Source organism: Mytilus trossulus, chromosome 1, assembly GCF_036588685.1.
Source record: "Mytilus trossulus isolate FHL-02 chromosome 1, PNRI_Mtr1.1.1.hap1, whole genome shotgun sequence".
Taxonomy (NCBI): domain Eukaryota; kingdom Metazoa; phylum Mollusca; class Bivalvia; order Mytilida; family Mytilidae; genus Mytilus; species Mytilus trossulus.
The window spans coordinates 30096103-30118500 of NC_086373.1; the positions used below are offsets into that span (position 1 = coordinate 30096103).

The 22398-nt window shown below is 30.9% G+C and overlaps 2 protein-coding genes across 8 annotated transcripts in view; one reads left to right on the plus strand and one right to left on the minus strand.

Moving 5' to 3' along the window:
- The window catches only part of LOC134721130 (mediator of DNA damage checkpoint protein 1-like), a 57415-nt gene extending 48101 nt beyond the window's left edge, over positions 1 to 9314 (plus strand). For all 4 annotated transcript variants that reach the window (XM_063583908.1, XM_063583898.1, XM_063583927.1 and 1 more), the window contains 3 exons: positions 1180 to 1205; positions 1859 to 2018; positions 4740 to 9314. In XM_063583908.1, coding sequence (XP_063439978.1) covers positions 1180 to 1205; positions 1859 to 2018; positions 4740 to 4804 — 251 coding nt within the window. In that variant the 3' untranslated portion in view covers positions 4805 to 9314. The remainder of the gene's footprint in view (positions 1 to 1179; positions 1206 to 1858; positions 2019 to 4739) is intronic.
- An 8171-nt stretch (positions 9315 to 17485) lies between these two features.
- Positions 17486 to 22398, minus strand: part of LOC134721154 (phosphatidylinositol 3-kinase regulatory subunit alpha-like) — a 142971-nt gene continuing 138058 nt past the window's right edge. For all 4 annotated transcript variants that reach the window (XM_063583984.1, XM_063583962.1, XM_063583967.1 and 1 more), the window contains exons 17-19: positions 21214 to 21450; positions 20303 to 20446; positions 17486 to 19508 (exon numbers count right to left, since the gene is read on the minus strand). In XM_063583984.1, coding sequence (XP_063440054.1) covers positions 19265 to 19508; positions 20303 to 20446; positions 21214 to 21450 — 625 coding nt within the window. In that variant the 3' untranslated portion in view covers positions 17486 to 19264. The remainder of the gene's footprint in view (positions 19509 to 20302; positions 20447 to 21213; positions 21451 to 22398) is intronic.

Below are 22398 nucleotides of genomic sequence, written 5' to 3' on the forward strand. Positions count from 1 at the left end.
TCTTCTATGTGACACATACTTGGTTTGCCTCTTTTTATAACACATACGCGTGTTATTAGCTATCATTTGTGAAAATATAAAATCGTAATAATATGCAAATGAGTTCCAAGAATCCTCGACCACCAGGAAAACACGTGTTAGATGGAACATCGAAACATGTTTTTAATTTGGACTCTGATTAACCTTCAAGACAGGATGTTTTTTTTCACACTTTATTTTACGTTTCAAACGATTTATTAAAAAAATAAAATCGTATATAAATGAGTTCATAGCTTCGAAAAATACACATTATTTTTACCGCAAGCACATGACATCTCGCATGACATTACGACCGTAAGAAACGGAATCCCCGTTTTTATTGGTCAACTGAAGGCCAACTTTAAAGGTCAATATATTTATATAATAGAATTGAAAAACAAAACAAAAATGGAGACTTGCATGCGGTCTCATTTTTGGACTAAATAAATGTGTCATGGCCATTTACAGAAATAAATAAAGAAGTAACGAAGCAGCAATAAGGTTAGCGCAACCGAATCTGAAAACGACAACTTTCAACAAAATGTTGGATTATATTACCCCTGCATATCCGCATTGATATGCAAATGATCGCAAATGAGGTCACGGAATTGACATTTACAATTTTCACCGGAGAAGGCCTTTTTCGAAACGTAAAACATTGAAATAAACAGCTGTTGAAGACATGTTGCACCACGGAGGACGCCATTAATTTCTTCCCTTTAAGAATGACGTTTCAACAGTATTTTTCTTATTTTAAACAGTACGATTACACTGAACAAAGCATAAAAACAAATTTCAAAATACATTCAATGACTACGTCCAATTTCCTTTGCATGCGCCCCGCCATTTCGTTATGAAACTGATTTTCAAAAATACCGAGAAATTATGCCTCAAAGCATTGTTGGGCCAACGTCAGGCGATGCGTTGAAGCAACGTCGGGCCAACGTCAGGCGATGCCTCAAAGCAACGTCGGGGATGAAAGGGTTAAGAGCCTCTAATTATATACTTATATGGTAATCATACCACATCTCATATTTCTATACTTTATTTTAAATCTGTGTAGTTAAAGATTAACTAGCAATTTTGGAAGTAAAGAGTGCTGCATCAACTTAAAAAAATAATTCCTTATGTATAACATAATTTTTTTTTATATATTTTCAGAAATAATTGAATGTGCAGGAGGTCAGGTATGTATTAATGGCTTTGCCTTTCCATATGCAATAACTTTCTTTAATTATTTTAACCTGCACAAAATTAGTACTTTTATTTCTCTTAAAGTTGTGACCTGTTATCTTTTTCTTGCATAAAAAGGCATGTCTCATATACTGAATGGGGTTTAATAAGTGATACTGTATTTATTTAATTGCCTTATCCAGCATCATAAAACAATATTATGACATTGTCTGTATGTAAGGTCATTGATGACTTTAAAAGGTCAAGACAATGTACATTTCCTTCATGGCAACAGACATGAGATTTCTTTAATAATAAACCAAACACTCACACTTTTCTTCAGATTTTTTGTTTGTCAAATTTTAATACATTCTATAGCTTATGCAAGTGTTAAAGTTTAACGTAGGAACAGAAAATATGACAATACTGGTATGTGCAATAGACTAGATCAACAAAAATATGACAATACTGGTATGTGCAATAGACTAGATCAACAAAAATATGACAATACTGGTATGTGCAATAGACTAGATTAACAATTTCTTATAATTTTAGATTGAACACAATGAAAGTGATATGTTAGACACATTGTGAGAATTGTATATTGCCTGATATCAACTCTTTTTATTTAATTTGAATAGTAATAATAGTTTTATTTGTATTTCAGTATCTATCCACAATACCAAAGAAAGGGGGAGATAATATAGTCATTGTTTCCTGTCCTGATGATGAATCACTCTGTACTGCAGCAATAAAGGCAGGGATACCAGTTGTTAACTCTGAGTTTATTCTGACAGGAATACTCAGACAGGAAGTGAATATCAACTCATATCCTTTTTGAATTCAAAAAAGTTTAAGAGAAACATTTATTTATTTCGTGCCAGTGTTATCAAAAGTTAAAAGTTACTTATCATATTAAAGTTTTATTAAGGTTAATTAATTCTGAAGAAGTTGAAGCACATTTTGCTTAACTTTAAGTTAAAAAATGGAGGAAGAAAAACAGCAGTGTATGAAATGTAACATGAAATAAATGTCAACAGATTTTAAGGAAAAGGGGGAAAAGATGAAATGTGACAACAGATGTTATGTGCATGAACTACCCTGAATTATTATCATCTTTTAAAAAAAGATAATTTCAAATGCAACATTCAAAACTTCTCGAAAATTAATATTTTGACATTGACTATTGGAAAACTTATGTATGCTCTAAAGAATACTTGCTAAGATTTTTTTAAACCTTTTACCAATCTCTGTTAACTTTAATTTATGCATTGATTGTTTTTTTTACAAATTTATGCTGAATTACAATATGAACACAAACATCACCTTATATTTTAGTCATGTTTATACATTTATAGGTTTTTTGTCTTGTATTTAAGAATTCCTCATAGTACAGGTTCAAAAGATATGTAATGTAAATGGAGGCTAGAAACTTTTAAAACTAATCAATGTGAAACTGATGATTACTCTATCTTAAAATTTCTCTGTAGTGTTTTGTTTATTTGTTGTTCTTTTTTTAGCTCCCCTGACCCTTTGACAAAAATATAAAAATTTTAAAAAATTTGAACCAAGCATTTTATCATAAAAAATAAACTGGTTATATAGCAATTTGACAAACACTAATTTTGATCTTTGAAAAGCTTAATATTCCCTAAACAACGCGTCATTAAAACGTTGAGCTGATTTTACTGAGTTATCTCCCTGTAGTGTTGGGTACCAGTACCACTTTAATCTTCAAGGTACTGAACTTTTCATGTCGAGCCTGCATCTTTTGTTGCAGAAAGCTCGACATAGGGATAATGATCCGGCGGCAGCTACGGCGGTTATGGCGGCAGCGGCGTTAGCTCACTTCTTAAAAGCTTTATATTTTAAAAGGTGGAAGACTTGGATGCTTCATGTTACGAATCATGTTACGAAGTTTTTTTCAGTCACATATCCAATGTCCTTGACCTCATTTTCATAGTTCAGTGACCACTTGAAAAAAAAGTTCAGATTTTTTGTAATGTTGAACTCTCTCTTATTATAAGTAATAGGATAACTATATTTGATATGTGCGTACCTTGCAAAGTCCTCATGTCTGTCAGACAGTTTTCACTTGACCTCGACCTCATTTCATGGATCAGTGAACAAGGTTAAGTTTTGGTGGTCAAGTCCATATCTCAGATACTATAAGCAATAGGGCTTGTATATTCGATGTATGGAAGGACTGTAAGGTGTACATGTCCAACTGGCAGGTCTCATCTGACCTTGACCTCATTTTCATGGTTCAGTGGTTATAGTTAAGTTTTTGTGTTTTGGTGTGTTTTTCTCATACTAAATGCAACAGGTCTACTATATTTGTTGTATGGAGTGATTGTAAGGAGTACATGTCTAGCGGGCTGATGTCATGTGACCTTGTCCTCATTTTCATGGTTCAGTGGTCAAAGTTAAGTTTTTGAGTTTTGGTCTTTTTATCTAATACTATATGCCATAGGTCAACTATATTTGGTGTATGGAAATATTTTATGATCTTCATGTCAGTCGCGCAGGTTTTATTTGACCGTGACCTCATTTTCACGGTTCATTGCACAGTGTTAATTTTTGTGTTTTGGTCTATTTTTCTTCAACTATAAGTAATAGGTCAACTATATATGTTGTATAGAAGCATTGGTAGCTGTACATGTCTGCCTGGCATGGTTCATCTGACCTTGACCTCATTTTCAAGATTCATTGGTCTTTGTTTAGTTATCTTGATTAATGTTAAGTTTATGTGACAGTTGTAATAAAGCTTTATACTTAGGACTATCAACATAATATCAATGATTAGTACAGAAGGCGAGACATTTCAGCGTGCGCACTCTTGTTGCTCAATAGTTCAGGTTTGTCTATTTAAAATTGTAATTTGCTGCTCCTCTGCCAGACACCCAGCATTAATGATTAAGAGCTAAAATTGGTCGGCTTGAAGTAAATAAATGTGTCCTAGTAAGTTGACATGTTTTCCTGTGGACTGTTACCTTGTAAGCTAGCATGCTTGTGGTATTAAGATATAGCATTACTGAACTGGTTTACGATGCCCAGTATTTTGTATGGAAACAGTTTGAAAAAAACAATCTAGGTTTTGAAATACATACGGCAAATGCTTTTTTCAGCATTTTTAAAATTTTTTTAAAAAACTCTTTTGATTTTATGATTCCTGTTTGTGTTTATTTATGTGTTATATATTGTTTCACCTGAAGCACTTTTATTCAATTAGTTGAATAGAATTACACAAGGAAAGTATAGTATGCTAGGTTTTTTACTAAACAATTTTAAGTAGAAAATGATTACAGTACTTTGGTCTAATTATATATCCTGTGATCTATATTGTTCTCGTGTTTTAATCATGTGACATGTTGTAATTCTAATGTCTTTTTATGAGTGTTTTTTTTAATGTTCTGAACATCTGTTTCAGTTCCAACAGCTGACTTTAATGTTTATGTTAATAATAAAGATGTACTATATATAGATGTAAGATCATGAACAGTTTAGTATTGTTTCCATTTTAATACATTTTCCTTGACATAATTTTACATATTCAATATTCAAAGACCAGCAGAAGGACAGCCATGGTTCAGCCAGTAAGAGGAAACGTTGAAAGCAGTCATTTATTAAAAACAAAAGTAGACATTTTAAATAAAAATTGAATTATATTTTATTATGCAAATTTGATAGTGTATTATCATGTTCGCTTCATTTATTTATTAAAGTAATGCTTTTAAAAAAAGACGTGGGCATTTTTATTCCACAGAAATTCATTTATTCATGAATAATTATTTCTTGAGTTAACTTAGGTTTTTTAGGGAACATTTGATTTTTTTTTATTTGATAGTTCAATTAAAGTGAAAATTATACAGTAAAAAGTTAAATAGGTCAATTTAGTAGTGCAATATTATACTTTGATTGAAAACACAGTTTATTAGTAACAGACACCATTTATTATATGTGTCCCCACACAACACTATGAAAATGCATTTAATTTTAAATTCTAATCTCTGTGTTGATGTTAAACTATTTGCAAGAAATCCATATTGTTTTTAAAAGAAATGTTGTGATGATTTCAGGAAGCATTTAACCTGTCTTAACAATTTCAATTTTGTTTTGAAACTTCAAAAAATGTGTAAAAGTCAAGTTGTTTACTAGTATTTTAATACCTTATTTAAGGTGATCAAATGCTGCCTTGTACATAGCTTTGTTGCTTTGTTTTAAATGTAAATCACATATTGTTTTCTGTTTTTGATAGAAATGGTATCTGTAGTTTTGCCATCAATCATTGTATCCTTTAGATTTTAAAAGTTTTATGCAGATTGTAAAATTTGAAACACTTTATTCCTAAACCTTGTTACCTAGTTAATTCTGTGATAAATGCTTTTAATGTTTTCAGTTATTATTATAATTTCTTATTGACAATGTTAGTTTTAATTGTGACAATGTAATATATATATTTTACTAGTTATAGGAATGAAAACCCATATTATAGGTCGTCTGTTACTATCATGACTATATATACATGTATTGTATGATGATAATACATGTACTTTGAAAATTAATCACTGTCATTCAAATACATTATTATCATGGTTCATAGACATTTTTGTTAAAAGTAGTGAAAAATGTTGGTTTAGGGTAGTATGTGGTCACCTCAAATTGAAACTTAGTACAAATAACAGGCTATTATTTGAACTTGGAATTATTTTTAATTATGGAATTTGCATAATTTCTTGTTCTTGAATTTTTTTGATAAATTCCATGTTTATATGTTATCATATTGTTTTGAGCTGTTCATAACACTTTCCATACAAAATATTTTGTATAGATAGTGTTGTGTGCTGCACAGTACATTCTATTGAAAATGTACTATCTTCTTTGTAATAGAAAGTATTGTGCAAAGCAGAGAACATTATGGTAGAGGAATTTATAAAAAAAAATTCAAGCACAAGAAATTAGACAAATTCCATAATTGGTCCAAGGACACAGTTATCGTCCTTTGGTTTTCGTTGTCTACGAATAAAATCCCTAGTGTAAACAGTGTATAACTTGCATATTTTATTTGATACACTCTCTCAATTTATTTCTTGATATTAAATGCATGAAATATTAAGAAGGGGGATGTAATTACATGTCAAAAAAATTTTGGTGCTTAATCTTAATGTTAAGTAGTGATTTGGTCCAGTTCTAAAAGGTCAAATTTTATCACGTCTGAAGCTGTCAAACTGAATTTTACACCTCCTTAACACAGAATTGTCAATTTTTTTAGTTAGAGCTGGGAGAAGTTTCTATAATTTTGATATTATTTGTCTTACTGGTAGTACACTACACTGTAAAAATCTTTTTGAGAAAGAGCAGGTGCGATTTTTTTAATTTGAATTTATTGTCTAAAAGAAATGCACTACGAAATAACTGTGTTCTCGAGCCAATTAAAAATATTCCAAGTTCAAATAATAGCCTGTTATATGTTCATTACTGAGTGAAATTTTATATATGGGAAAAAAGGGTTTTGAGCAAAGTTTCTGTGTTCACTAAGCCAATGTGTAAGTGTGAGTTGATTATGGATACATAGTCTTTTTAAACTTATAAATGGTTTAAATTAATTACTGTTTTAAGAAACAGAATTTTGGCAATTGGATAAAAAATGTTTTCAGTGAATTTGATTGTTCTTATAAATAAAAAGAAATAGAAAGACAGGGATTTTTGAGAGAGTAAAATTAAGATATAAAGAAATGCAAGCATCTGGGCTCTTGGCTATATCAATCACTCTTGAGAGAACCAATTAATTTATGACATATCTAAAATACAGGTCCAAAGATTGATTTATCAGCATTGTATTATTTTTTACTCGAAGGTAGTTAAATGTGCTCTTACTTTTTCTTATATAATAATTTAGCAACAGAAATTGACACTAGTGGTGGGCTTATATTTCTTATTATGAATCATTAAATGAAAAAGATCTTTTTATACCTTATCATAATATAATTTTGGATGTAACACCTCTTCTGATTGGCTGACGTTATTTTGTTATGAGCCCAGACATAATTTAGTCATGTGACCAAAACGTCATTTAATTTTTCTTGTTCACCCAGTTTATTTTTCTCTTTAGACTAAGACAATCCTTATGAAATATTAGATGTTTTCACAACCTACAGAAGGAAACATACATAAATTATAGTGACAAATGATATTATCCTTAATTGTTGGCCTGACACATGATAAAAAATTGAAATTAAAAAAAAGAAAAAATAATTATCTGTGAGTTACTTAATACAAGAACTGTTTATATCAAAACTTTTTATTGCATAACAGTAATAAAGTCATTACATCTAGTATATTTTGTCTTGACATAAGACGTCAAGACGCATGAAAAGGAAGTTTTAACTGTTATTCAATATGTATTTCCTTTATAAAAACCATTTATACATTAGATAGATAACATTCTTACTTTACAAATTGAATTTTTTATAGTTATGTAATAAGCCATTTATTTTTATTTTTTTGCAATACTGAAATTTGAATTGGAAGTTATATGTACTATTGATATGTTATTTATAATTAATAGATTAAATGTCAGATCAGGCCCTTTCATTCTATGGTTCCTTTTTTATTGAAAACATTTTTTTTGTGTGTGGAATGGGGTTTATTTTCTTACTGTATGATTGTATAAATAGGGCATTAACTTATGCATGCTTTTAATGTATTATTGACCATGTGTGTTGAAAGATGGCTATTTATAGACAGTTTTTAGTCATTATTGAAGGAGAAAAAAAAACAACATTTGTATTATAAGAAAAAAGTATTTTTCACCAGAAAAAGGCAAAAATAGCAACAACAAAAAACCTCATTTTAAAGTTTATCTGAAATTGTTTCTTGGTTGAATGTGTTTTGCTTTTTAAATACCATATAGAACAATGCAACCATTTGTTAATCTTAGTGTGTTACTACTGCCTTGTTGTTACAGCTCTGGGCTCTCTAGGCTAGGCTGACTGAAGTACACATTCTCATCTGACAGGGGTCACCATATCATGACCTCATATGCATAGTTCAGTGCATCTTCGCTAGCCAAGGGTTACGATCCACTCCCGCTCTCTTCACCCTTGGCGGATTGAGCCAACATTGTGATAACAATGTTGCGCCATCTATCGGAAGATAAAAACCAAGCCAATTCCGAATACATTAGTCTTGACCAATGGTAGCACTTGAACTCTTCAGCTTGGAGGTAAAAACACGGTAGCGTCTAGATGCTACACACTTGGTAAAGACGGAAATGAAAGCATACGTCAACATTCATGCATTTGTGCATGAAACATACACAGGAACTTCCATTTGTTGATTAAAAACATTCAAGTTTTCACTAAATATAGTCGTATGTTTAGGGATGTAAAGGCTTGTTGCACAAAAAACACGTGGCAATTGTTTACAAACACTTTCTACATTTACACGTGATCATGTTACAGGCGCATTTTGATTGGATGCAGCGAGTTTTGACTGCAACCAATAAAAATCCTTACCTTGTGTCTCCGAAATTTTATCTCAATCCGCCAAGGGTGAAGAGAGCGGGAGTGGATCGTAACCCTTGGCTAGCGAAGATGAGTTCAGTGAATAGATGTCTAAGCCAGTTTTGTTGAATAACAACATGATTATTGTCTTTAATCTGATTGAAAGGTCAGCTTGCTAATCTGATTTATATATATATGTGTGTGTGTAATCTTGAAGTATGTACCTATATTTGCCTGTTTTCCTTTTGTAAGTCATTGGTTCTCTTGGGGACTTAGCCTCCTCCTACCAATCAAACATGACGTGATAAAGCAGTTGCATCAAACACTAACCATCAATAAATCATTGGCAATCATATCACATCTCCACATTTTATAGAATTTTTTTAATTTTATGTTAGTTGACCTTGACCTCACACTTTTAACCTGATGTTGTATAATATTATAATTACCTGAGAGAAATGATAATTACCTGTTAATGATTGGTGTTTAGTGTGTGTAGTGCCATACAGTTATGAACATTAGTTCTGTATTATCTATTATTCAATTTTAACATAACACTTTGTAAAACCTTGGCAGCATTTCTTAATAATCAACTCAATAAACTCATTATGAAATTTAGTTAATTAATTTTTATATGCTCCATTTATGGGCATCAGTTTTCTGGTTTGTGCCTCTGTTAGTCCATCTGTTCGTTCGTTTTTTTGGACGTTCGTTCGCCACGCTTCCATTTAAAGTTTTTGGTCGATGAAGTTTTTGATGAAGTTAAAGTCAAATCAACTTGAAACTTGGTAAAAATGTTCCCTATGATATGATCTTTCTAATGTTAATGCCAAATTTGAGATTTTACCCCATTTTCAGGGTCCACTGAACATAGAAAATGATAGTGCGGATGCGGCATCCATGTACTTGGGACACATTCTTGTTTTATCAGATCATGTGAAGCTGTTGTGTATGCTAACCAGCACCAAACAAAAAGATTTTACTGAAGTTTTTACTTTTTAATAAAGTTGAAATATTCATTTGGTATGAAATCTCTTGGAGATGTGGAGCATACATCAATAAGACGGTAATTACCAAGAAGGCAAACAACAGAAAGCCACCTAAAGGTATGTTCATCAAGTCCTCAACAATAGACACAGTCTAAATCTTCCATTGTCTAAAAAGGTGTGAATAAATTTATACTGAACTTCAGCCATCAACATCAGATTCTTGTAGTAGCAAAAATTTTTAAGGTATGGAAAAGAGGATTTTTTTTTAAAGAGACAACAATCTGACAAAAGAGCAGAAAGCAGCCCAAGGATATCAAGGGGTCTTCAACACAGCCTAAAATATTGCACCAAAAGTTGGGCCTCAGCTGGCTCCTGAACTAAAATGTTTACTAGTTGAGTGAAAATGGATGTCGCACTAAACTTTAAAACATATGAATAAACTAAAATTTAAAAAAAACCATACAAGAGACAAATGGGACTGGCACAAAAATGTGGCAGGGTTGAAAATGTTTTGTGAGATTTCAACCCTGAGTCATGTATATATGATTTGAGATAGGCACATGATTTTTCCTCCCTCTGCTCTCCCTTTTTAAACTAGCTCAGTGGACTACTATGAAGTACATAAAAGAACTAACAATAAAGAAATCTCTGCAAGTAAACACTTAATTTGAAATACATTAAGAATGAACAATAAAAATATGTGTAGGAAAAACTACATTCTAAACTATCTAGTGGTTTGTTAGATATAAGGAATCTGGGACAAATTGTTTTTAAAAAAATTACAATCTTGTGTAAAGAGGCTGAATGGATGGCAATTGTGGATGTAATTGTGGTTTTTACATTCCTAGGCTTTGAAATATTTGGCTTTTAGCATTCCCGATGAGATGAATTCAGCAAAGTGCTTTGGATGCTTTGAATCAATAATGGTTCGTTTTTAGCTCACCTGGCCCGAAGGGCCAAGTGAGCTTTTCTCATCACTTGGCGTTGGTCGTCGGTCGTCGTTAACTTTTACAAAAATCTTCTCTGAAACCACTTGGCCAAATTAAACCAAACTTGGCCACAATCATCATTGGGGATCTAGTTTAAAAAATGTGTGGCGTGACCCACCAAACCAACCAAGATGGCCGCCATGGCTAAAAATAGAACATAGGGGTGAAATGCAGCTTTTGGCTTATAACTCAAAAACCAAAGCATTTAGAGCAAATCTGACAGGGGGTAAAATTGTTCATCAGGTCTAGATCTATATGCCCTGAAATTTTCAGATGAATCCGAGAACTGGTTGTTGGGTTGCTGTTCCTGAAATGGTAATTTTAAGGAAATTTTGCTGTTTTTGGTTATTATCTTGAATATTATTATAGATAGAGATAAACTGTAAACAGCAATAATGGTCAGCAAAGTAAGATTTACAAATAAGTCAACATGACCAAAATGGTCAATTGACCCCCTAAGGAGTTATTGTCCTTCCTAGTCAATTTTAAACAATTTTCATAAAATTTGTAAATTTTTACTACCGGTAACATTTTCCACAGAAACTACTGGGCCAAGTTCATTATAGATAGTGATAATTGTAAGCAGCAAGAATGTTCAGTAAAGTAAGATGTACATATCACCATCACCAAAACACAATTTTGTCTTGAATCCATCTGCTTCCTTTGTTTAATATTCACATAGACCAAGGTGAGTGACACAGGCTCTTTAGAGCCTCTAGTGTTATAGTACCACAAAGTTCCCTTTGAAACCATACAGAAAAATCACATTTTTATTTTCTGCTCTGCAACTTCTCTTCTATTTTCAATTAAACTTTTTATTGAACAACCCTTATTTGGTTTCTGAGCCAATATTTGATTCTGAACAGTTTATATTCAAAAATCTTTTCTGAAGCTCAGATAAAAAAATGTGATGGTAGATCATCCACAAAGATCCTTATCTTGTTTTAATAGGGGCAGTGATGTTACAAATTTGTTTTACATTATCCTTGCAAAATGGCTTAATGAACAGCTGTAATAAAGTAAACATGGTTAAAAGCTCAATAACTGGACTGCATAACCTTTTTTGAAGGTTGATTATCAATGCATAAGATTTAATGTCACATTGGAAGGAAAAGAACCAAGGTAGAATTAAAAGTTTATTTGCATGAAGTGAAAATTGTAAAAGTACAACATAAATTCACCAAAAAAATCAAGAGTTATTTCCCTTAGACTGTTAGTAATAAATTAAGATACACATAAACTGTTAGCTAGTAAGATATACACATTTGTCACCTACACAAATAGCTACTAAGAAATAATTCTCCTACAGATTTCACGCCCTGACATTTATAACAGACACTAATATCTTCTACTAAGATATCACACGGATTTAAATCTGGCTTGTAAAAATAAACATAACTGAGTATCTCCCTTATATAAAAGAAAATTATATTTTTACACTTATAAATAATTATGTATATTTTGAATTTGATTCAAATCACTTTCCATGCCAATAAAGTATATTCACTAGAAGGTTGAAGCTGTTTTAGTTCAGAAAAAATGAAGATTAAAACTTATTTCCTTTAATGTATTGTTTTCTCCTTGCACAATGGATTAAAACCAGACAAATGCATGTACAGATTTGAACTGATCACACAATCACAAAAAAAATAATAAAATAGTAAGGTGAGGTAAATATCAAATTTCCTACAGAATAAATTTTAATAATGAAAGTATTTTTAATGTCTATCTGCTTATGATTTCTCAGGCACTAACAATCACATCAAGTCATTTCTTACGATAAAAAATATAACTTTCAGGATCTAACCATACAATCAAATAGCAACTTCAGCAATTATCATTTTCTTTTTGTTGAGGATTAAAACAGCTAAGGATTTTTAACTTATGTGCACTAAAAATCCTAAAGTTGAATCAGCTTAATGTTATATTTAAATAATTTAAGCACTTCAAAATGTAATAATCACAATAATTTTACATACAAACATATATACTAAATATAGTTGTAATTACTTTTAACGTGGAAGTTCATGAAATCAATGACCTAACAAACAGTTCATTTCAAATGTAGGTCAAATTATAGAGAAAATTGATTAGCACTGAAGGTGCTATTTATAAATGTTTCCTGCATCTGTGTTATAAACTATTTGAATGAAATTTTTTTTTTAAATAAAATAAAAGGTGTAGTAAATCTCTCAGAAAAAATCTAAATTATTTGTTAAGTTATTGTTTAAAGTGAATTTACTGGGGCATTGGTTAAAACAAACTAAAAAAATCCGCATTATTTAGAATTTTTAGAATTTTAATAAAAGAATATGTTGGGTTAACTTATATCAAGGACGTATATTGTTAGTTATACGTCCTTGCTTATATCAATTAGATAGTCTCATATCACATAAAAAAACATTTAATGGTCAGCCTTAAGTCTTCAACAAAACAAAATGTCCAGATTAAGTGCTAAATCTTTGAAATGTGAATAAACTTTTAAAACAGGAACTCTTTAAAATACCCACCAAATTTCCAATAACATAAGATAACCACTAAGAGTATTCCTGACTTTGGACAGGAGTATGAATACCTGGCACAGGATTTAACATTTTTTTCTACCTTGATCTTCCATCTTTTAATCTTGATTAACGAATAATGAACGATCATGTTTGAAATGTTGATTCTGAATCCTTAATAGCTCATTAATGAAGACAAAGGGTGAAATGTTTTGCTCTGAATAATCCTGATGAAGGGGTTATCAAAAGATTTTTAAAAAACACTTTGGATGCACCTAATATATATATATAAAAAAGAAATATCAGCTATAAATTATTACAAACATGGAAAACTGTCTTGTCAATGAAAACTTACTTGCTTATATCAATAAAGAAACAGGTGAATGTAGAAGGTTTTTCAGGAGGCCCTGGCCCCCATTTTTTCTTGGAAAAATTTGGTAGATTAAATAGGGAATTACTGAAGCATGGCTGGAGCGGACCCCCTTATAAGGCAGTCAGTGGGACTCAATTGTGAAAATTTCTGGATCCACCACTGAAAAATACCCTTTCCTCCATTGAAATATTTTTTTTGCATACTTGATTCGCATAGGATTTTTTTGAAAAAATTCTGAACATATGCTTTAAAGTATTAAGGCATTGAGAAAAACAACTATTTCATCAAATAAATTTAAGTTAGATATTCCTATGATATTCCTTTTCATATTGGATACAAATTTTATTAAGTCAACTGCAGAGACTTTGTATTCAAAGTGTTTCAACTGAGGTACTACACAGGCGTCAAAAGGCGTCATTATGGAGTAAAGGGGTTTGGCGTCAAAAGGCGTCATTATGGAGGAAAGGGTTAAGGAGTCAACAGAATATCATTTCCAGGATAGGAAAGTATTTTATTAAAATAACAGTGAGGAATTTGAAGACATCAAACTTTCATTTGTATATGTAGAAAATTCTGGACTGTTTATCTATCACATGGTTTTAGTCAGATTAGAACACACAGTAGTTTATTACTACAGGTTTATTATGCACTTTATCAAATTATATCTGCAGCTTTTAAACGCACACATTAAAATTTATATAATGGACCAATATGAAATCACGTAAATTCATACCACCATGTTATTGATATGTCACGTTATGTCAGTAAAACATACCAACTATTCACTATAGGTACCAGTTTATACAAAGCGTCAACATCACCAGATTTTAAATCTTATTGATTCACTATTATAAACATCTAAGATTGTATGACATTGTGTAATAAAATGACACATTTTGTGTAAAATTAGGACAAAGTTTAAGGTTATCATAATTATCTTCTGATAATGTACACTTTACCTGGCCATAATCTGATCAACAGTGGCGTCACAGACTCAATTCATCCAGGATATCTGATAAATGCATAGCTAAACAAATGAAATCTTTTCAAAACTAAATATTGTTAAGTTACTTAACCTTAGACAACAGATAATACTCCTGTCTTGAAATACTACTCCTATGGTCTAAATTGTGTTGATACAAAAATTATAAATTATTTTCTTAGGAGTTCTAAGTTTTTAGATTTAAATTTTAAACATTTAAAAGCTTAAGTTCCTTTAAAGAGCTAATCTTCATTTCTTCAAAAGACTTAAAAGGTTTTTAAAGATTGCCTAGTTTCTGACGGTGTCGGTCAAGTTGATCGAATTACTGATCGCCATGACTAAAGGCATGCTTACAGCTCTTTCGGTTATTGTAGAAATCAATAAAAAACTTCAACATATCCTGGTTCAATGTAAATAAGGTTCAAGTAAACTTAAAGATCTGATAATTTTGACAAACTTGTAATGTATAGCTTGACAGCACTGAACTCTTGATTCACAGTTCACTTAGGTACATCTCAATTGATTAACGTTACTTCAAAGATGGAGCAGAAAAAAAATGGAAAAAAAATACCAAATCTGCATTTAAGGAAAAAAAAAAGAGCTTTGAAATTCAATTAACTGTGTTTTTGTAAAAACAAGATCTGTTGTTTTCAGAGCCCACACCTCTTTTCTGGGAAAAAATTTGGTTTATTATATAGGATATCACTAAAGCATGAATGGGGTGAGCCCCCTATTATGCAGTCAGTGGGCACTCACTTAAAAAATTTCTGGATCAGCCACTGGTTTTTATTTCAAAACTTTCTTTTCAAAAAGTGGCTCCAAATGCACCATAATTTTGACCATGATAACCTCACTAATATTTGCTTTTTTTTTTACATGTTGAATAACTCTTGATCATGCTCAGGGGTAGACAATGCGACTAGTTAGCTCAGAGTCAAAGAAAGGACAAGTTGGTTTTGGGTCAAAATATTCTTGTCTCCGTGGATGACATTTCTTCCCCAGGACTAAGTAATCCTGTGAAATAGCATGTTGATCTAGCATAAAACAGGGTTTACACAACTCTTAAATGATTGATGTACAACAGCTATCAATCAAACATGTTCTAGCTTTTGCTGTGAAATTTATCCTATGATTTTTTTCATTTTCCTGGATTGAGAGAAACTGGCATGTTAGTGAATATTTCCTGCCAAAGTTTGCATACATGTGAAAAGAAAATATGTATTTGCTGAAAATTTAAATTCACAGTTCACCTGTACCCACCAAATCAACTTAAATTGATACTCTGATAATAAAATGTTATCCACAGTACGTGATAAATTGTATATTTCCTCTTCTTTTGTCCTGCACAAGTCCTACTTTGATTTCAAGCGTTACACCATCATAAATACTGTGGATTGTTTATTTGGGGGGAAAAAAATGCATGAATTTAAATGTTTTATGAATTATAAATTTATTGTAGGCTTGTATGCAGACTTTGACAAACCATAAAATACCCATGAACATTGTTACCTTTTTAAATAAATGAATCCACAGTAGATTACAGAACTACTGAAGTTTATTACAATGAATCAAACTGTATGAACTAAGAATCACCAACATTACATTGTATTACTTAAGACTTTTATCATCTTCCATAAAATAGCAAACTACTGTTATTCAGTGGTTGTCATTGATTCACGTGTCATATTTGTTTTTCATAAATTGCAAGGTTATAAATTAGGCCATTAGTTTTCTCATTTGAATTGTTTCACATTTTTCATGTCACAGCCTTTTATAGCTGTCTATACCATATAGGTTTTTCTCAGTATAGAAGGTCGTATGGTGACCTAAATTGCTTATTTTCCCTTGAACTCTGATTAATACTTGCCTCATTGTCAATCATACCATATCTCCTCATTTTTATATACTTTGCTTGATTTGTAGAAACAATTGGTGTTATATCTATTTTTAAAGTATGTATGATATATATTGTGTAAGTATGTATGATACATATTGGGAAAGAATGTATGAAAAGGCCTCGGTGTTCTATACTGTTTTATTTTGTCTGATAAAGCTAACTGCACTAAATTTACAACTTGTATCTATTGGAAATTTCAAGTTTTATATATGATTGTGATTGATTATTTCTGCTAATTTTTTTACATGTTGGAAATATTTAGATGTTAAATTGTTTTTTATTTTTCCAAAAAACTGACTGACCAACAACCTGTACTATGAATTTTTATTTACATGTACTGCAGTGTGTGTGTTGGTGTGTGTGTGTGTGTGTTTGTTATGGTCATGTCAGTTAGAAACTGTTCTTTTAATACTGTGCAGAATAATAACATTCACCATGCAAACATGGCATGTTAAAATTAATAGGCATAAATAAAAAGAAAACATTGACATAATTTTCATATTTTATTATTTTGTAGGATTTATGTGACTTGGATGAGCAATTCTACACATGATAATAATGGGGCATGTTAACATTTACAACGAGGAAGAATCAGTGAAATAACTGAGGTCAAAAGTGCCAAGCTAAAGAGCTAAGGTCATCACAATTATACCACGGAATATAGACATGGTAGATAATTGATTCGGCCATTTTATGTAGATTTACATCCTTATTTAAATTAAGTAGAAGCATAATTTACAAGATGCCATTTAGAAAATTTAAATCTCTTGCAAACAACTTCAAAACAAGATGTTATAGTTGTTCTTCCAAAGTAATGAAAATATAGCCTTAAATGTTTGAATATGACAGATTCTTTTTTTTTATAAAAGTTAGAATGAGAGTCTGCTTGACCTTTGAAGTGGAAGTGAATGTAAATGTAGCTTCAGTTGCCATAGAAAGTGTGTCTGTATGGATGTATTCATCATACAAACCAGCTTTGAGAAAATAAATACTATATTAAAATGGCAATGTATGAAGATTAAGATTAATGAATTGCACTGACTGAACACTTCAAAGTCCTGATTTTTTTTTCATCGTATGATATTTGGTAAAACAATTGAATGAACTAAGTTTGCATAACTAAAATCTACAGAAACAACAGCTTTTCTTTCGACTATCTGACAGTAGTTTTTAGACATTGAATAAGATGTTTACTACCTACTACAACGAGATACTGACAATAACATTGGAAATAGATTCTACTTACTAAATGAAATGAATTTTTCTTGGCACAGTAAATAGATTGACCCCATTTTTTAACACTACAAAAAAAAGAGAACAGAAAAGGGGGATAACTCTAAAATTGTTCGGTGCCCTCCTGTGTCAAGTAAAACATGCCCTATAACCTGCCGCTACAATTAGCACCAATGAAATATATCATTGATTACAATCATGATTAATGTGATTCACTCGATACAATCATGATTAATGTGATTCACTCAATAACAATCATTCATTCAAACATGATCAGCATTTGAACATTTGTAAGGCAACATGGTAAAAAATAAACATATCTTATAAACCATTCAACAAAAATAGTTTGATTTTCATGAAAGCCATTGATAGATAATTCTGAGGTAAATCATGTCAAACCATTCATTCTTAAATCATAACTGGAACAAAATGCGTTATCCAATTTAATTAATTTAGTTTGTAAAAAAGCATGTTAAATAAAATTTGCTGACTTTATTATTAATTTCATTATACTTGGAAATCACATGGTTATTTTTAGTTAACAAAAATCCCAACATTGTCAAAATGAAAAAAAATCTAGCTTTCTTTGTTGGTCCCTTTCTCTTTTATTATGCACACATTTTCTATATTCATTCAATAATTCCAGAATCATTCATTGTTTAGAACAAACAGCAATTTCACAATGAAATAATGTAAAAAATAACAAATAACAAAGTATGTAAGTTTAGGTTAAGCACTTAAATGTAAATAAAACTTCTGATATACAGGACAAAAGTTTGCTTCATATGTTCATAGATGTATATGTAAGTACAAGTTATATTTGAAATGTAAGTTTCAAATGTATCCCTTAACAATTGGTCTTATTTTGTATTAATTCAGAAATTTTGATTTGTTTATCTCATATCCTTTTGAAAGTTATTACCCAAAAATTAAATTTCTATGAAAACTGTCAATTATATCTGCATATAAACAGCATGAAACGATTAAAAATTTTGTATTTTGTATTCCCTGTAGTCAAGATCATTGTAATCACAGTCAACCTTCATCAACCTGATCACAATCATCTCTACAAGATATTATCTAGTAGTAAACAATGTTGACAGTTATAGACAGACTCAATGGTAAATAATTATACCATGGTTAGGCCTAAAGCCACATTTTACTGTATAATTGACGGTGTTTGGAATGAACCTTTTGCCTGTGTATTATGTAAAGTATGATATAATAATCGTCAACAGCATATAACAATGATATTGCAGCATCAAATTTTGCCCTGTTATGTTTACAGACTAACTCCTTTGGAGACATAAAATCACAGAATACGGTACTTCTACAATATTTACCGAGGAATATGTCCTCATAATCAGACTCATCATAGTAACGTCATCTTAAAACCAAGGCTAACAATCTTGGTGCTTGAGACTGAATCAGCTTTAAGCATAGTTAGTACACTTAGCACTATATATATATATATTTATATCATATAATGGCATTCAAGAAATTTGCATGGATACAACATAATGAAAGACTTTTAACGTGGGTAGAGTTTTGTTTGTCCATGCTCAGGTCTTGGTATAAAAATACTGTATTTTCATTGGTCATTGTTAACTCTGATTCATCTGTAAATAGTTATTAACACTGTCAACATTCTGCTGTCCGGCAGCAGCTGGTTCCTTGTTCACTGGATATAACAGTCTTACATCTAATTTGGAATTGTGTTCACGTAAAGATTCTCGGCTGTAATGTTCTACCAAGTCATTTATATTTTGAAAGTCACATGTTTGAGGTGTAAATCCATAATGATGATTTTCTTTGTAAATTAAACAATGTCCGACAGTGCCTTGATAACTGGAAGAAAAAAAAGTTATATTCTAAATTACAAATTCTATGCTGTTTTGTTTGAACAAAAATCAAACATTTCTCGCCTGTATGAAATACTCTTTAATTGAAGAGATTTATAATAATAATAATCTTTTGTTTATAATTTCAAACATCTAATGTTTTTTTTTTATGTTCCATCATTTAATTTAAAGTTTCCACAGTGAACTATTTCCTTGTAATTCTGCCTATTTGCTGTAGCAATGTTATATTCCTTTGTGGACCATTTCCTTGTAATTCTGCCTATTTACGATGTAGCCAAGTTATATTTGTTTGTGGACTATTTCCTTGTAATTCTACTTAAAACGCTGTAGCAATGTTATATTTCCTTATCAATGTCTGACCTAGTTACTGAGGATTATCTTAAGATATTTCATCATAAAATCAGGTTGAACTATATTTATATGACCTAACTAAAACATATAGGTTATCTGAATATAAATGAGGCCTTTAATATTCAAATTTATATGAAAGCACGTTTCTGACATACAAAGTAGATTATTTCTAAATTCTCAACTGGACAATCTTGTTGTTATGGCAATTTGTTCTTTCCTTTTTTTGAGAGGGGAGAATCATTTTCTATTGAGATATATATATATGTCTTTTCACTAACAATTTGTTGGCTGTATCATACTATGTATCAATAGACCAATCGGTCAATATTTTATTAGACACCTTTACATGACTTTATCCAACAATCATTGTAGGTCCCATTCCTAAGGTCAACCTCCAATATAAGTAAAGAGGTCTTAAACAAAACTTACACAATGGACAGCACTAGTTTGTCATTCTTATCATCTCTTTTGGGTCGGATTAAAAAGGTGCCATCTCTTTGGTTTGATAGTAATTTTTCTGATCCTGGACGATCACATTCAACATACCAGTCTTTCTCTTCATGCTTTACCTTGCTGCAATAGATAGAAAACCAGTTTACTTTAAAACCACAATTTCAACCTATAAATCATGTATTTCAACTAATAAATCATATACTTCACTATAGTACAAATTCAAATTGAGCTGCTGTCTCATTCCATCGTAAAGACATTTCACGCCAAACTGGTACTTATAATGTCAAATAACGATATGAAAAATATGTTAATAATATGCATGATATGCTAGTTAAGGAGTCACGTTTCTCCTGCGGTAACCAGTCAATATGTTTCAAACTTAAAACCTTTTTTTTAAACTACGTAAGATATGTATTGAAGCATACAGTAACATCACTTCTGAGTCTGTACAGACATAAAAAGACATGTTCCATTATTGCCCAAGGGTTTATCTATTTATAAGGTCACCAATGTGCTTCAAGGCATACCACCAGAACAAATTAACGCCATGTAACAGATTTCTCCAGGGGAAATACACTAATATCACTGTTCAGTTATAAAAGAATCAGATAGACCACAATCATTCTCCCTCTGGAAGGTATAAAATGTCAATAACAAAACTTCTTGTTACCAGGTGGTCACAGCTCATCAAAGAAAACACAACAGTGATGTTGCTTATGATCTAAATATCAAAGTTTTGTAAATGCCCTACATTGCGCTATGCTACATGTACTTGTGAGCCAATTCAATTGTCAAAGTTTTCCTCAAATATTCAATATTTTTCTTTTTCTCCAGACTTTAATGATATTGTGAGTAATAATCCTCTATTTCATTTTTGATTAGCTTACCTTTCGCTCTCTAATATTTTTTCAATAGCTTCAGCAGGATAGTTTTGGTCTTGTAAATATTTCTTAATCTGATCTCTTTGTCTGTTTAATCGCTTGATTTCAGGTCGAAGGGCATTCATATCGCTGATGAGTGATCGGTTACGTTGTGTTTTAGCACTTATATCTGCTTCTAAATGCTCTTTACTTCCAGTTATGCTGTCAAGTCTTCCTCGTAATAAATCATAATTTTCTTTCAATCTAAAAAAAAAAAAAAAATCAATTTCAATTTCCAATAGCAAACTAAAAGTACATATTGTTGAAAATTATTTTTATATTCTGTAATAAAATCTGTTTTTTTATTCTTATTAAGGAGGCTCGAGGGTATAAAAATTCAAAAAAAAAAATTAAACATTTGTTTTTCATTACAAATTTTATTTGTTACCTTTTGTAGTTGTTACTTTATCATATCGTACAAAAATCATTCAAAACTATCAATTCGTGTTGGCCCCAGATGTCTTTTAAAATGTATACATCAGTGAAAAAAATCAAAATTATCTCCCTTTTGTGGAAAAATGCCATTTTTTGGCTTCAAAATTGAAATATCTTTTTCAACTCATCGGTGACCTATATTTTTTAATATAATTTCCATATAAGCTGTACTTAGACTAAATTATTGTAAAATTTGGGCGATTTCTGTAATAAATTTCTTTTTTTATTTCGATATTAACTTTTATTTCTCCTATTAATTCAACAGAAATAACCCACTTTTACAAAAATGTATGCTTCCTTCGAAGGCAGATTGTGAGCGCAAATGAACGGTGACCCCACTTTTTTATTTTATTTTTCTATTAACTATAAGATAAAGTTCATTTATAGAAAAATATAGAGAAATCCTGTATAAATGATTTAGACCCGCGAACCCCCTTAAGGATTCTGGAATTACATTGCAACATTTTGTTCATTTGTAAAACCTTAAATCTAATTATCAATAAAATGTTGTAATCCATTTCTTAAGCTAAGAGAGTGACGTCAATGCTATCCTATGACTTAAAGACATCTATATCTTCTATCCTTATATACGTTAATAGAGTTACCAATCAATACCGGGGATAACTAAGTCCTCAGGAGTCAGCGGGGTAACCAACAAAGACTATTTAATCATGGATTTTCTAAAACCATCCTTTTTGGGTGTATATTGATTCGGAC